This window comes from Corvus brachyrhynchos, unplaced genomic scaffold (assembly GCF_000691975.1).
Source record: "Corvus brachyrhynchos isolate BGI_N302 unplaced genomic scaffold, ASM69197v1 scaffold150, whole genome shotgun sequence".
Lineage (NCBI taxonomy): Eukaryota > Metazoa > Chordata > Aves > Passeriformes > Corvidae > Corvus > Corvus brachyrhynchos.
The window spans coordinates 3,481,338-3,493,023 of record NW_008236162.1 but is presented as its reverse complement, the minus strand read 5'-3'; the positions used below and the strand labels follow the sequence as shown (position 1 = coordinate 3,493,023).

General features: G+C 41.5%; 1 protein-coding gene across 1 annotated transcript in view; it reads left to right on the top strand.

Moving 5' to 3' along the window:
- KAT6A (lysine acetyltransferase 6A) overlaps positions 1 to 8,534 on the top strand; it is a 37,333-nt gene extending 28,799 nt beyond the window's left edge. The window contains exons 16-17 of the mRNA XM_017732242.1: positions 3 to 282; positions 3,473 to 8,534. Coding sequence (XP_017587731.1) covers positions 3 to 282; positions 3,473 to 6,057 — 2,865 coding nt within the window. The 3' untranslated portion in view covers positions 6,058 to 8,534. The remainder of the gene's footprint in view (positions 1 to 2; positions 283 to 3,472) is intronic.
- The last annotated feature ends 3,152 nt before the right edge of the window (positions 8,535 to 11,686 follow it).

The window sequence follows — 11,686 nt, the reverse complement described above, 5'->3', positions numbered from 1 at the left end:
AGCACCACAACAGCAGTGTTGTCACTGAAACAATCTCAGAAACCACAGAAGTGCTGGATGAACCATTTGAGGACTCAGACTCTGAACGACCAATGCCCCGATTAGAGCCTACGTTTGAGATTGAGGAGGAGGAGGAGGAAGAGGAGGAGGAGGACGAAGAGGAGGAGAGTGAACTTTCATCCAGTGGATACTTTCGGCACTTAGCCCCACCAGACACACTCAGGCATAGACCCTCTTCTAAGAGGAAGTCCAGAGATGAGGAGGAGTCTGATGACAATAATGGTATGTTTGGTGGTACACTGGTGAAAGTTTGATAGATTGTATTGGATGATAACAGCTCATGACAGAACCAGCTGCTTTCTTTGGCTTGTAACTTCCAGCTGAAATGTAGGTTAGGCATAAATTACCAGTCAAACCAGTCTCAGACATTCCCTAGTTTTATGAAAATGTGCTGCATATATTTAACTATCTTATTGGCAATGACCTGATCCCAGGCTATCCTTTTGATTCAGCTTTCCTAATGGAATTGGTATCTGTGATTGTGGAAAAACCTATGCAGCAGAGTCACTTACAGAAATAAAACGGAAATGAACTGGCAAGCCCCCGGTTTTCCATAACAAAGGGAAATATTAAATTGTCTCTTCTGACATCCTCTTCTTCATCACATTGCATGTTCACCCTCTCAGCTTCTCATACCTCCTTAAAGTTCTCTGAACCTTCAGTTCATAAAACAAGATAATTTGGTTGTGACTGGTTGCTTAGAGTCCACTGACAATTCAGAAGAAGCATCTGTCATTCAGGTACTCCATTAGCAATCTTCTTTATGGCTGTTAGATGTCCAGTTGTTTTGATGGGCTACATAGTGCAAGGCAGTCGGCGAAATAAAAATGAACAACTGTGTGAAAAACAAATATGGTGCCATTATCCCACAAGAAAAAATTGTTACCTCATTAATTTATGGCTTTCAATTAGGCTGTGGTTACCAGAGAAGAATTTTTCTTTAAAAGTACTTTAATACTAAAAGCATTAATATGATAATAGCCAGGTTTACTTTCTATTTAGCATCAGTTACCCTTACATCCTTACTACAGCATATAACTATGTAGATTTAGTGCAAACATGTGCTTACAGCATTAAGTTTCCTTAGTGGGAATACATGCACAGTCATCTTATACCATTGGTATAAGATACAATTTTTTAAAATTCTGTTGTGATTAGATTACTCATTAAATACATTTTTGTGATACTCCAGCACTATTAACAAGCCTATGGAGTCGGAGACAGATCTGTTAGATCGGTTGTTTTAAGTATTTTTCATTTGTGCTCTTCTGAATGTGCAGATCTCTTTAGAGATTCCACTGATGTATATTCTTTCATAAAATAAATCAGTGATTTTTAACCATCTTTTGCAGACTACAGATAGTCCATTAAGTGCCCAGGGATCAAAAATGGTACTTGGAAAGCCACTGTATTAACTGACATCCATTTTATACTACAGTGATAAATTTCTGGCTCACCAACTTTATAAATATTTGTCATTTAGTGTTTTCTGTTCCCTTGTCTCACTTCTGTTGCTTTTTTTTTTTCCCCATGAGCTTCTGCAAATTGGTCAGAGCCTCTGAAGTAATAAAGTAGTAACCATATTGTTTTAGGGTATTGCAGCTCCTGACATCACATCTCTGTTGGCTGCTTTTGTCTTCAGTGTAGATGCCTTTGCACATACATGTTAAAACTGTAATACCCTTAGAGAAAATACAGTGTGCTGTCAGTTACCTAAACATGTTCATCATAAACGGCTGGCTTTTTATTTTGATAAAAACATTAGGCTAGGTGGCGGGGACAGCACTGCCTTATGACACTTCAAAAATACAGTGTTGCAGCAATTAACAAATGGTTCAGATTTAGCCTATTTTAGTCATAACTATGAGGTAGGAGTGTTTATAGGAATCTTAGAATTTTTTTGGAGGTTCTCCCATCACTACAGAAGCCTACTTTTGACTTCTTTTTTTCTTTTCTTTTTTTAACTTTCTGACTTGGGGCCAGATTTTTCTGCTGAGAACTTAATGTCTAGCTGAGGCAATCCATTGAAAGTGTTTTAATATTTCGCTGAAATGCATCATTGTGGTTTCTCAAATGGGTGTCTGATGAGAATTTGGATTGGTTCTGACTGCTGTCAGGGCAGCAGTGAGAATGGATAGTGTAGGTGATTTGAGGCCAGTTTTTAGTAAGGGTTAGACGTTCTGGAAGACAGAAGGTGTTCTGTGGTGTCAAAAACAAAGTTTGTTTCTCTATATTCTACCAAATCTGTGCAATTTGAGTAGTGTTGTGTAGGGGAAGATGAAGCTTGGTAATGGCTGGGCTGTATTATTTTGCTTTTCCTAGTTCTACGTGCAAGTTTTACTGTGAATGTGGTAAATCTAATCCTCTGTAGTAGATACGAAATGTGAAAGACAGGGAAGAGAAATAGTGATGGCTTTTTTTTTAAGAGGTGGGTTTTATTTCTAAGGGTTTAAGTGTTAATGCTTTAATAAGTATTATGAAAATAGTGTTACCTTCTTCCTGTACAACAGTATGCTGGCTGACTGGCAGATCCTTTCTTTTCTTTATGCACATTCCAAATACTTCTTTTTGGATGACATAAGGAGTTACTGATTTTTTAATTCATTTTTTAATACCCAGAATTTTTTCAGAATGCTTTTCATTGGAGGGAGGTATTTAAAGTAAATGCCTGTCTGAGCAAAGGGCAAGAATAACTCCCCTTTATACAGATGTATAAAATGTCACTGACTGTCCTAATTGACAGGTTCAAACCAAAATTAATTCAGGGAATGCCTTATACTATTCAGTAAGTTCTCAGTAAGCAATCACATTCCTTTCTGGCTGTATAAGCTCTGAACCTATTTGAGTGTTTGGAAATCACTGAAATTCAAATCTTGCTTCATCAAATAAAAGATGAAAGAGAAATTCAGCTTCTTGTTAATGATTCCTTCAATTAAAAAAATTACTAGCCAAATCCAGGCATCTGTGTATTTCTGTTGGCATTAAAAAGCATAAAGCTGTGAAAAAAGAGAAAGTATTTCCTTTCTTAAGCAGATGCCCAGATCTAAATGGAAACATGCTTTTATTGCAACTTCATATGTTCCCCTACACTGCAACCCGTTCATTTGTGAACATATTTTATAAATAAAATTTGTCTTCTCAGGACTTCATTATATAGCTTAGAGCTTAATTTGAATTGTGTATTAAAGGCTCAGAGCTTTGAACACAGAAAATCTTGAAAATGTTGATGTTCTTCGAAAATGTAATGTGCAACATGCTGCTAATGAGCTGACCTTGATCCTTCTAAGCTAATATTTCTAAGCTAGGCTAATATTGAAGTTGATAAATACATTGGGCATGCTTGGGAAAGCTTCCCTGAATGCTTAGGTCAAACAAAAATGTTTGAACAGTGTCTTTCAATTTGTATTTTCAGGTAACCCACCCTTGAAACCATTACCTATGCTGAGGAATAATGAAGCAAAGGATTCTTCACTTGAGCCAGATACTTCCACACCTATGAAAAAGAAGAAGGGATGGCCAAAAGGGAAAAGCCGAAAACCAGTCCACTGGAAGAAAAGACCTGGTCGAAAACCAGGTTTTAAACTGAGCCGGGAAGATGTGCCACCATCAGTTCAGGATGAAATAGGTGATGAAGCAGTAGCTAATTCAAAACCAGGGCGTAAGGCCAAAATTTCAGATAAAGAAGAACGTGTTGAGCAGAAAGACCTGCCTCTCACTGAGGAGAGGAAAGAGGAAGATGTGAATATGGAAGCAGAAGAGGTAGGAGAGGGAGAAGAGGAAGATACAGCAAGCGGTGAAGCAAGAGCAGTTTCTCCTGTGGACAGCAACAGCAGTCCAGTACCAGAAGTAAAAGAGCCTGAGATAGAAGAGGAAGTAGAGGAGAAGCCACGGATTTTAGAAGAGCAGAGGCAATCAGAAGAAGAGCAGCAAGAATTAGACGAACCTGAGCACGACCATGAGGAAGAAGAGGAAGTTGCAGTAGTGACAAATCAAAATGAAGATCATGATGCTGATGATGAAGATGATGGTCATCCGGAGTCTCTGAAGAAAAAAGAATTGGAGGAACAGCCTGTTAAAGAAGGGGTGAAGGAGGAGCCTCAGGTGCAAGAATGTTTTTTAGAAACAAGCATACCAAGCAGTAGAGCAGATGCAAAAGAAAAAGATGAAGCAGAGGCAGATTCTGAGGAAGAGCAGGCTTCCAATGAGACATCAGTGGGCTCAGAGCATGTCCCTGGGTCTGAAGATGATCATGAAGAAGAGCAAAGTAATAAAGAGGGGTTAATTGAATTAAAGGAAGAGGAAGAGATTCCTCATAGTGAACTAGATCTTGAAACTGTTCAAGCTGTCCAGTCCTTGACACAGGAGGAAAGCAATGAGCATGATGTAGCTTACCAGGACTGTGAAGAAACTCTTGCAGCTTGTCAGACTTTGCAGAGTTATACCCAAACTGAGGAGGATCCTCAGATATCAATGGTTGAAGATTGCCAGGCCTCAGAACACAACAGTCCAATATCCTCTGTTCAGTCCCACCCCAGCCAGTCTGTGCGTTCTGTCAGCAGCCCAAATGTGCCTGCTCTGGAGAGCAGTTACACACAGATAAGTCCTGAACAAGGATCCCTGTCCGCACCCTCTATGCAGAACATGGAGACCAGCCCCATGATGGATGTGCCTTCAGTATCGGACCACTCTCAGCAGGTGGTGGATAGTGGCTTCAGTGACCTTGGCAGCATTGAGAGCACTACAGAGAATTATGAAAACCCCAGCAGCTATGACTCCACTATGGGAGGCAGCATTTGTGGAAATAACTCTTCCCAGAGCAGCTGTTCATATGGAGGACTGTCTTCTTCTAGCAGCCTCACACAGAACAGTTGTGTTGTCACTCAGCAAATGGCAAACATTGGCAGCAGTTGCAGCATGATGCAGCAAAACAGTGTCCAGCCTGCAGCAAACTGTAATATCAAGTCACCTCAGAGCTGTGTAGTAGAAAGGCCCCCAAGTAACCAGCAACCAACAACACAGCCACAACAGCAGCAGCCTCAGTCCCAGCAGCCACAGCCCCCACCTCCACCCCAGCAGCAACCTCCATTATCTCAGTGTAGCATGAACAACAGCTTCACCCCAGCACCTATGATCATGGAAATACCTGAATCAGGCAGCACTGGTAACATAAGTATCTATGAGAGGATTCCAGGAGATTTTGGTGCTGGGAGCTATTCACAACCATCAGCCACATTCAGTTTAGCCAAGTTGCAGCAGCTGACAAACACCATTATGGACCCTCATGCCATGCCTTATAGCCATTCTCCTGCTGTGACTTCCTATGCAACCAGCGTTTCTCTTTCCAACACAGGGCTGGCTCAGCTGGCTCCCTCTCACCCCCTGGCCGGCACCCCACAAGCACAAGCCACTATGACACCCCCACCAAACCTGGCATCCACCACCATGAACCTCACATCACCTCTGCTTCAGTGTAATATGTCTGCTACCAATATTGGTATTCCCCATACCCAGAGGCTGCAGGGGCAGATGCCAGTCAAGGGGCACATTTCCATCCGCTCCAAATCAGCCCCCCTGCCCTCAGCAACCGCACACCAGCAGCAGCTGTACGGCCGCAGCCCCCCAGCCGTCGCCATGCAGGCTGGGCCTCGGACCTTGGCCGTGCAGCGGGGCATGAACATGGGAGTCAACCTGATGCCAACCACCCCGTACAACGTGAACTCCATGAATATGAACACCCTGAATGCCATGAACAGCTACAGAATGACACAGCCCATGATGAACAGCAGTTACCATAGTAACCCTGCCTACATGAATCAGACAGCACAGTATCCTATGCAGATGCAGATGGGAATGATGGGGAGCCAGGCCTATACCCAGCAGCCTATGCAGCCAAATCCTCATGGAAACATGATGTACACTGGCCCCTCCCATCACAGCTACATGAATGCTGCTGGGGTGCCCAAGCAGTCTCTTAATGGACCATACATGAGAAGATGAGCAAGATCAACTTGCATCCTAAAAAACTGAAATAAATATAAATAAAGGAACCTTTTATACTGACGAACCAGAGAAAATGGACCTTTTTCCAGTTAAAATATTGCTGTAGATTTAGAGGGATTTTCTTTGGTTTATTTTATTTTTTAGGAAGCCTGGTCTTTATTTTTTTGATGTTTGTTTGTTTGTTTGTTTTTCTTTTCTTCACAATCGTCAAACATTTTACAGCTAAAATCACTTAACAGATGTTTTTTAGAGGGGAAACATGCACAAAATCTTTTCATAATTTAAAAAGAGCCTTACTTTGCTGACAAAGTGGACAGACTATGTGTAACGTGAAATCATCTTCCTAAATTTTTTTTCAATGTATGTCCTTTTCCCTCCCCTGTGCCCCTCTGTATGCAGTTTCTAGTGCTGCAGGCATGTAAAATGTTTGATATCTCAAAGAATAACAACCCTTCCCTTTAAACCCCACCTAACATTTCCTACTTCTAGCAGGAGGCACTTATTGGGAGATTTGGAAGGGGACACAGAGGATAAATGAAGATCTTTATTTCTGCAAGTCAGGAAAAATCTTTAATTTTCCTTGACTCCCTCACCCTCAGTAAAATTTGGAGTTAGGTGGAAACAATAAACTATTCACATTGGTGTTTTTGTAGATGAGTTAATTGAAATTGTATGTTTTATGCTGAAAATATAATGTAACTTTAAAATGATCCCATTCACCACCCAGACATGCACATGAACACACATGTGCATGCATGCACACATGTTCTGTCACTGAACTGCTGGAAGCATCTCAAAAGAGAACTTGTTTTGTATCCCTTCGGCAGTCGTGAAGAGGACAGGGTGGGTAATGGTCTGTTAGGACAAGAAAATAGTTACAGGCTCTTCTGGTGACCTGCGAGTCAGCCACAGCTCTGAGATCCCAGACTGCTTTAGTACATACGTGGAAATGCTGAGGGTTTTGGTTCTGAGCCTTTGAGTCAGACTGAGCTCAGAAGCAGCTGTTTCCAGTTAATCTCTTGGCTTGGGAAGTGGTGGAAGATAAAGTGTGCATTTGGTGACTGGGATGAGAACCCTGTGGTGTCCTTGTCACTCTTCCCATTCCTGGTCTGCGGTAGGAAGTTGCTGAATGTGCCGCTTTCTGGGGGTCAGTGATGTTTTTCCTGATTCTCTTACTGTGTTTGATATCCATTTTATAGGAATAGCCACACATTTGATCTAGTGTGGGAAAAGAAGGGAATCGGCCTCTTACAGCAGTGAAACCGTCCCAACACTGTAGCAGGATCTAGGCGGCAGGATTTTGCTGTTTATTACTGCAAAATCCAATTTACATTAATTTTGGCTACACTGCTGGCATGTCACCCAATACAAAAAGGGACAGCCCTTTAATGTAAAGTTCTTTTTTTATTGTATATGAAGTAGAAATACAGACACATTAATAAGACTAATTCCTTTTGTTTTTAAACCAAAAGAATCTAAAAGTTGGGGTTTCTTCAGATGCACTAAAATGGACTTTCCTCCAGTAACTGCTAACCATAAAAGGCAGAATTCAAAGGACTTCCACTTTTTATTTCTGTTTAGTTTTGAGCATGTATAAGGCTGTGTAGGACCCCATTTCTCTGTATATACTATTCCAGTTCCAAATAACCCGTGTAGAAAGCGCACTGTGCTGCCCTCTCTTCTTAGATCTTCAGCTGTGTCGCTGCTTCCTGGGGGTGGGGGTGGGTCTGAGACAGGAGGAGAAGCTGTTGAAACGAGGGCCATGAATTCAGTTTGTTTGCCTTTATGTTTGGTTTGGTTTTGTATGGGTTTTTTTATCAATTGGGCAGCTCCCTTTTCCACAAACCTTTGTGACTGTAGAACTATTGTAGAAAAAAAAAGTTCTTTTCTATATATAAAAAGAAATTATCCAGCGCAGTAATATTGGTACCTACCATTTTTTCACTTCTGTTTAAAAAAAAAAATGTATTTTTAGCAAGATAACTTGGGTAATCTTCTAAAAGAAATTAAAAAAAATCTCACTGTTAGTGACTTCGATGCCTTTTAAAAATAAGAGCTTTTTCATTTCATTCCATCTTTAAAATTTTTTATCTTTGTTGTAGAATATTAAAAACTATTTTAAGAAAGATAAAATTCTCTTTAAAGAGATCTCTAGAGTGTGTGAATAGGAGCTCCAGATGCCTCTAAAAGCCGCATGTACAAATGAAGCTGAGTCTATTCCTGTCTGTTTATATTTGCTTTTCCTGTTTTGTAACCTCTTTGTACTTTGTTCATGGTGACTTGTAAGCTAAGGGGAAGGGGGTGCCTAGATGCCTTTGTAATTCTTCATGTCATACGCTCCTGGCTGGATGGTCTCCCTTCCTCTCCTTGTATGTAATATCACTTTTTTTTCCCCTTTCTAGCAAGTACTTTCAAAAGAACTCTGTACATTTTAACATAAAAAAATAAATTATGTTGAGCCATTTTGGATGTCAGTTGTGCGTGTAGATTTTTTTTCTTCCATTTGAGTGGTGAATGCTGTCCCTGATACTTAGTCCTGGCAGTATGATTCCCTGTGGGCCTTTTCACCTGAAAGAGAGGTCATACTTGGAATTCACTTATGAGATCTCGTGTTCATGTTAATTTTTATCTAGAATTTCTAATTAGAGAAAAATTAAGAAAAACAAACTTGAAGCTTCTCCAGAAATCACCACCTTCAAATGCCTCTCTGCCGGGGCTGCCCCAAACCCAAGTGTGGTCCTGGTTTTTGTCAGCTTCAGTTTTTAATTTTGACTTGCGTCCTTTAAAACTGGCCGTGTGTGTTTGAAGTTTCCCCCACGCCCTTCAGCTGCTCTTTCATCTGTAATGAGAACCTCGTATAGGAGGAGAACGAGCCATTTTACCCAGCAAGGTTTGCCCTGCAGCTTTAAGGCACAATTGGATCATTGTGGTGCCATCCCGCTCCGTCGCTGCACATTCTCCACAAGCTCAGAGCTCTGACAACGCTAGAGGGAAGCACAGTTCCAGCGTGTGTGTGATCGATGCCAGAGTTTGTTTCCCTGTGACAAGCATGATAAGCCTCGGGACAAGAACCACTGCCTCAGCCTCCTGTGGTCCGAGGGCTGGCCCGAGCCATATAAAGACCCAGTGGCCACCAGAACCTTCCAAAGGCCTTTCCACAGACATGCTGTCACAAGGTTGTCTTCGAGAAGGCAAGCTGTTTATAAAAAGCATTATTTGATCAAACAGGCTGCATTGTTAACTGGTTGTTAATTAAAAAAGAGCAACACAAAACCCAGCCTCGGTTTGTGTGCGCTAACTTGATGACAGCCACACTTGGGAGCCATGAACAAGGTGACCTCTTTTTCAAAATCTTGTCCAACAAACTATCAAATCCTACCATTAGAGAATGACTAAATAGGGGAAAGGGGGTGGAGCGTTGTTGGAGGGTTTTGTGTTGTTTTGGTTTTTTATTTTGTTTTCTTTTGAGAGGGTTGCCAAGCCAAAACGGGTTTGAAATTGGGCTGTCTTGAAGAGCAAGAACCTTTGGTACCACAGAGCATGGTGTGAACAGCTGCTCCTCCAGGTTCTGCAGTGCCATGGCCAGGTATCATACTGTGGACATGGGGAGAGTTGCTCTGTTCAACACTGTCAGGTTTGCTCTAAATTAATTGATAGGTGAACCAAAATGTCTGCTTCCAGCTCTCAATATGCAGGGAGGAGTTTGAATGCAACCTACGGCAACAAACTACTGTCTGGGAGGCTAGAGTTGTGGTTCATGAAAGAGACTAACTGAAAGGAGAATGATCTTAAAGGGTTATGGCAGTTCTGAAAGCTCATCAGTGAGATAATTCAGAAAAAGCTAAAAAGAACTGAACCATCTTAATTAGGTTCCCAGCTCAGGGAACGAGTTCCTTGCTGAGATCCGATCTCTGCAAGTAATAGAAGAATGCAGATTGACTGAGGCAGACCAAGTTTACAGCGTCTGAGGTGAGACCTGCAGCATCTTTTATCTTCACAGCTTGTCAGCCAGAATAATTTACCTAAAAATAGATGCCTGAAGTTGAGCTTTGAATGTAAAATTCTTTCGCCCCAAATACAGAGAATCTCAGCAACTTCACCAAATATTGATTTTTCACCTAGAGCAAGGCAGGACTCCAGCTACATGCTTAATCTCTTGAAACAGCTGCAGTGCCTTGCAGAGTCAGGAATTTGTTTCCTTACTTCCTTCCTTCCTTATGGGAGGTTCTATTCTGCTGGACAGCTCTGTATGTGAAACTGGCACATAATGACCTTGTTCATTTTGTGTCATAATTTTCCTAAGAGTTCCTCTGTCAGTATTTGTTTGTTCTCCCTTGCCAAATACTTTGCTCTGTGAACTCTAGATAGTGACTGTTGTCAGTATGTTTGTCATTTGTGTCCCATAGTAGAATCCCAGTGTGTGATTGAGGTAAAAGACAGTTATCATAGTACAAATAATCTGTTTTCAAGGAAAAAGTGATAAATATGGTGCTGTGTGACAAATAATTAAATAAAATTCTTGAAAAATTTCTACTTACATGTTGGCTAATATATGCACATGGTACCTGTCAGCTAAAGGAGAAAGTGTTTACTGAAACTCTTGTCATCCTCTGTTTCCCCATTTTACCCAATAGGAACAAGCAGCAACAGGAGATCATCTGCAGTTCCAGATACTTCCCAAACAACTCCAAAGAAGATAAAAATGGCTGTTGGACAAAAAAAATTATGTGGTGAGTTAAGTGAAATTGCTGAGTCCATTTCCCACTTCTTCTATCCTGAGTCCTGCATGAATGGTGAAGACAAAGAGCTTTTGTTTATCTGCAGCAGATCTCTAGGGTCCCTTTTTACCAACCATACACGGACAACACATAGAAGCTTGGTGTCATTCAGAGGCCAAATGCTTTCTAACTGAGAACGTCCTAAGCATAAGCTCCTGCTCAGGACAATCTTACATGTATGGCAGAGTTACTTACTCTGCCAAATCCAGTTAACTTGACTTTTCAATCATGCTGTCAAAATTCAAGAGATATTTTAAAAACCAGCTGCCACTGATGCCAAAGACCATTCAGTTGGTATGCTGCTTCCCCCCATCAGAGTGCTAAGCATCAATTCAAAGCCTAGCAGCTAGGGAGGTACCAAGACAACAGCTCTGAACCTAGAATTTGGTAGTGATGAAATCTTCCCTGGTATCTTGGGGGAAAGGTAAAAGGGTGTCACATAGGAAGAACTGAATTGTTACTGGTCAGCAGATTTCCTGGACCAGGGCTTCAGTCAGTCCTGCTGGGAGGAGCTATTCTCCAGGGGAGCAGGTTCAAGTTGCTGTGTGTTCCCTTCTGATAAAAATCTTCTGCAGTCTGAAGTAGGCAAGACTGCAGTTACTTCAGGAGTGTCCTTGTCCTCCTTTGCATTGTGTTAGTGAGCATGCTCTTGAGACCAAAGCAAATCACAGAAGTTGGTCCTCAGAAAGTGATCTGGGTAGATACAGCAAGGGGTCAGCAGGTGATGGCTGAAAGGCTGGGGACAAAGGAAAGCACTGAAAAAAACAGTGTCTTTAGAGGCCGTTGCAGATACCCTTGATCATCTCTCTGTCTATCCAGCTGTGAGACAGACACTTTGATCTGCTTGG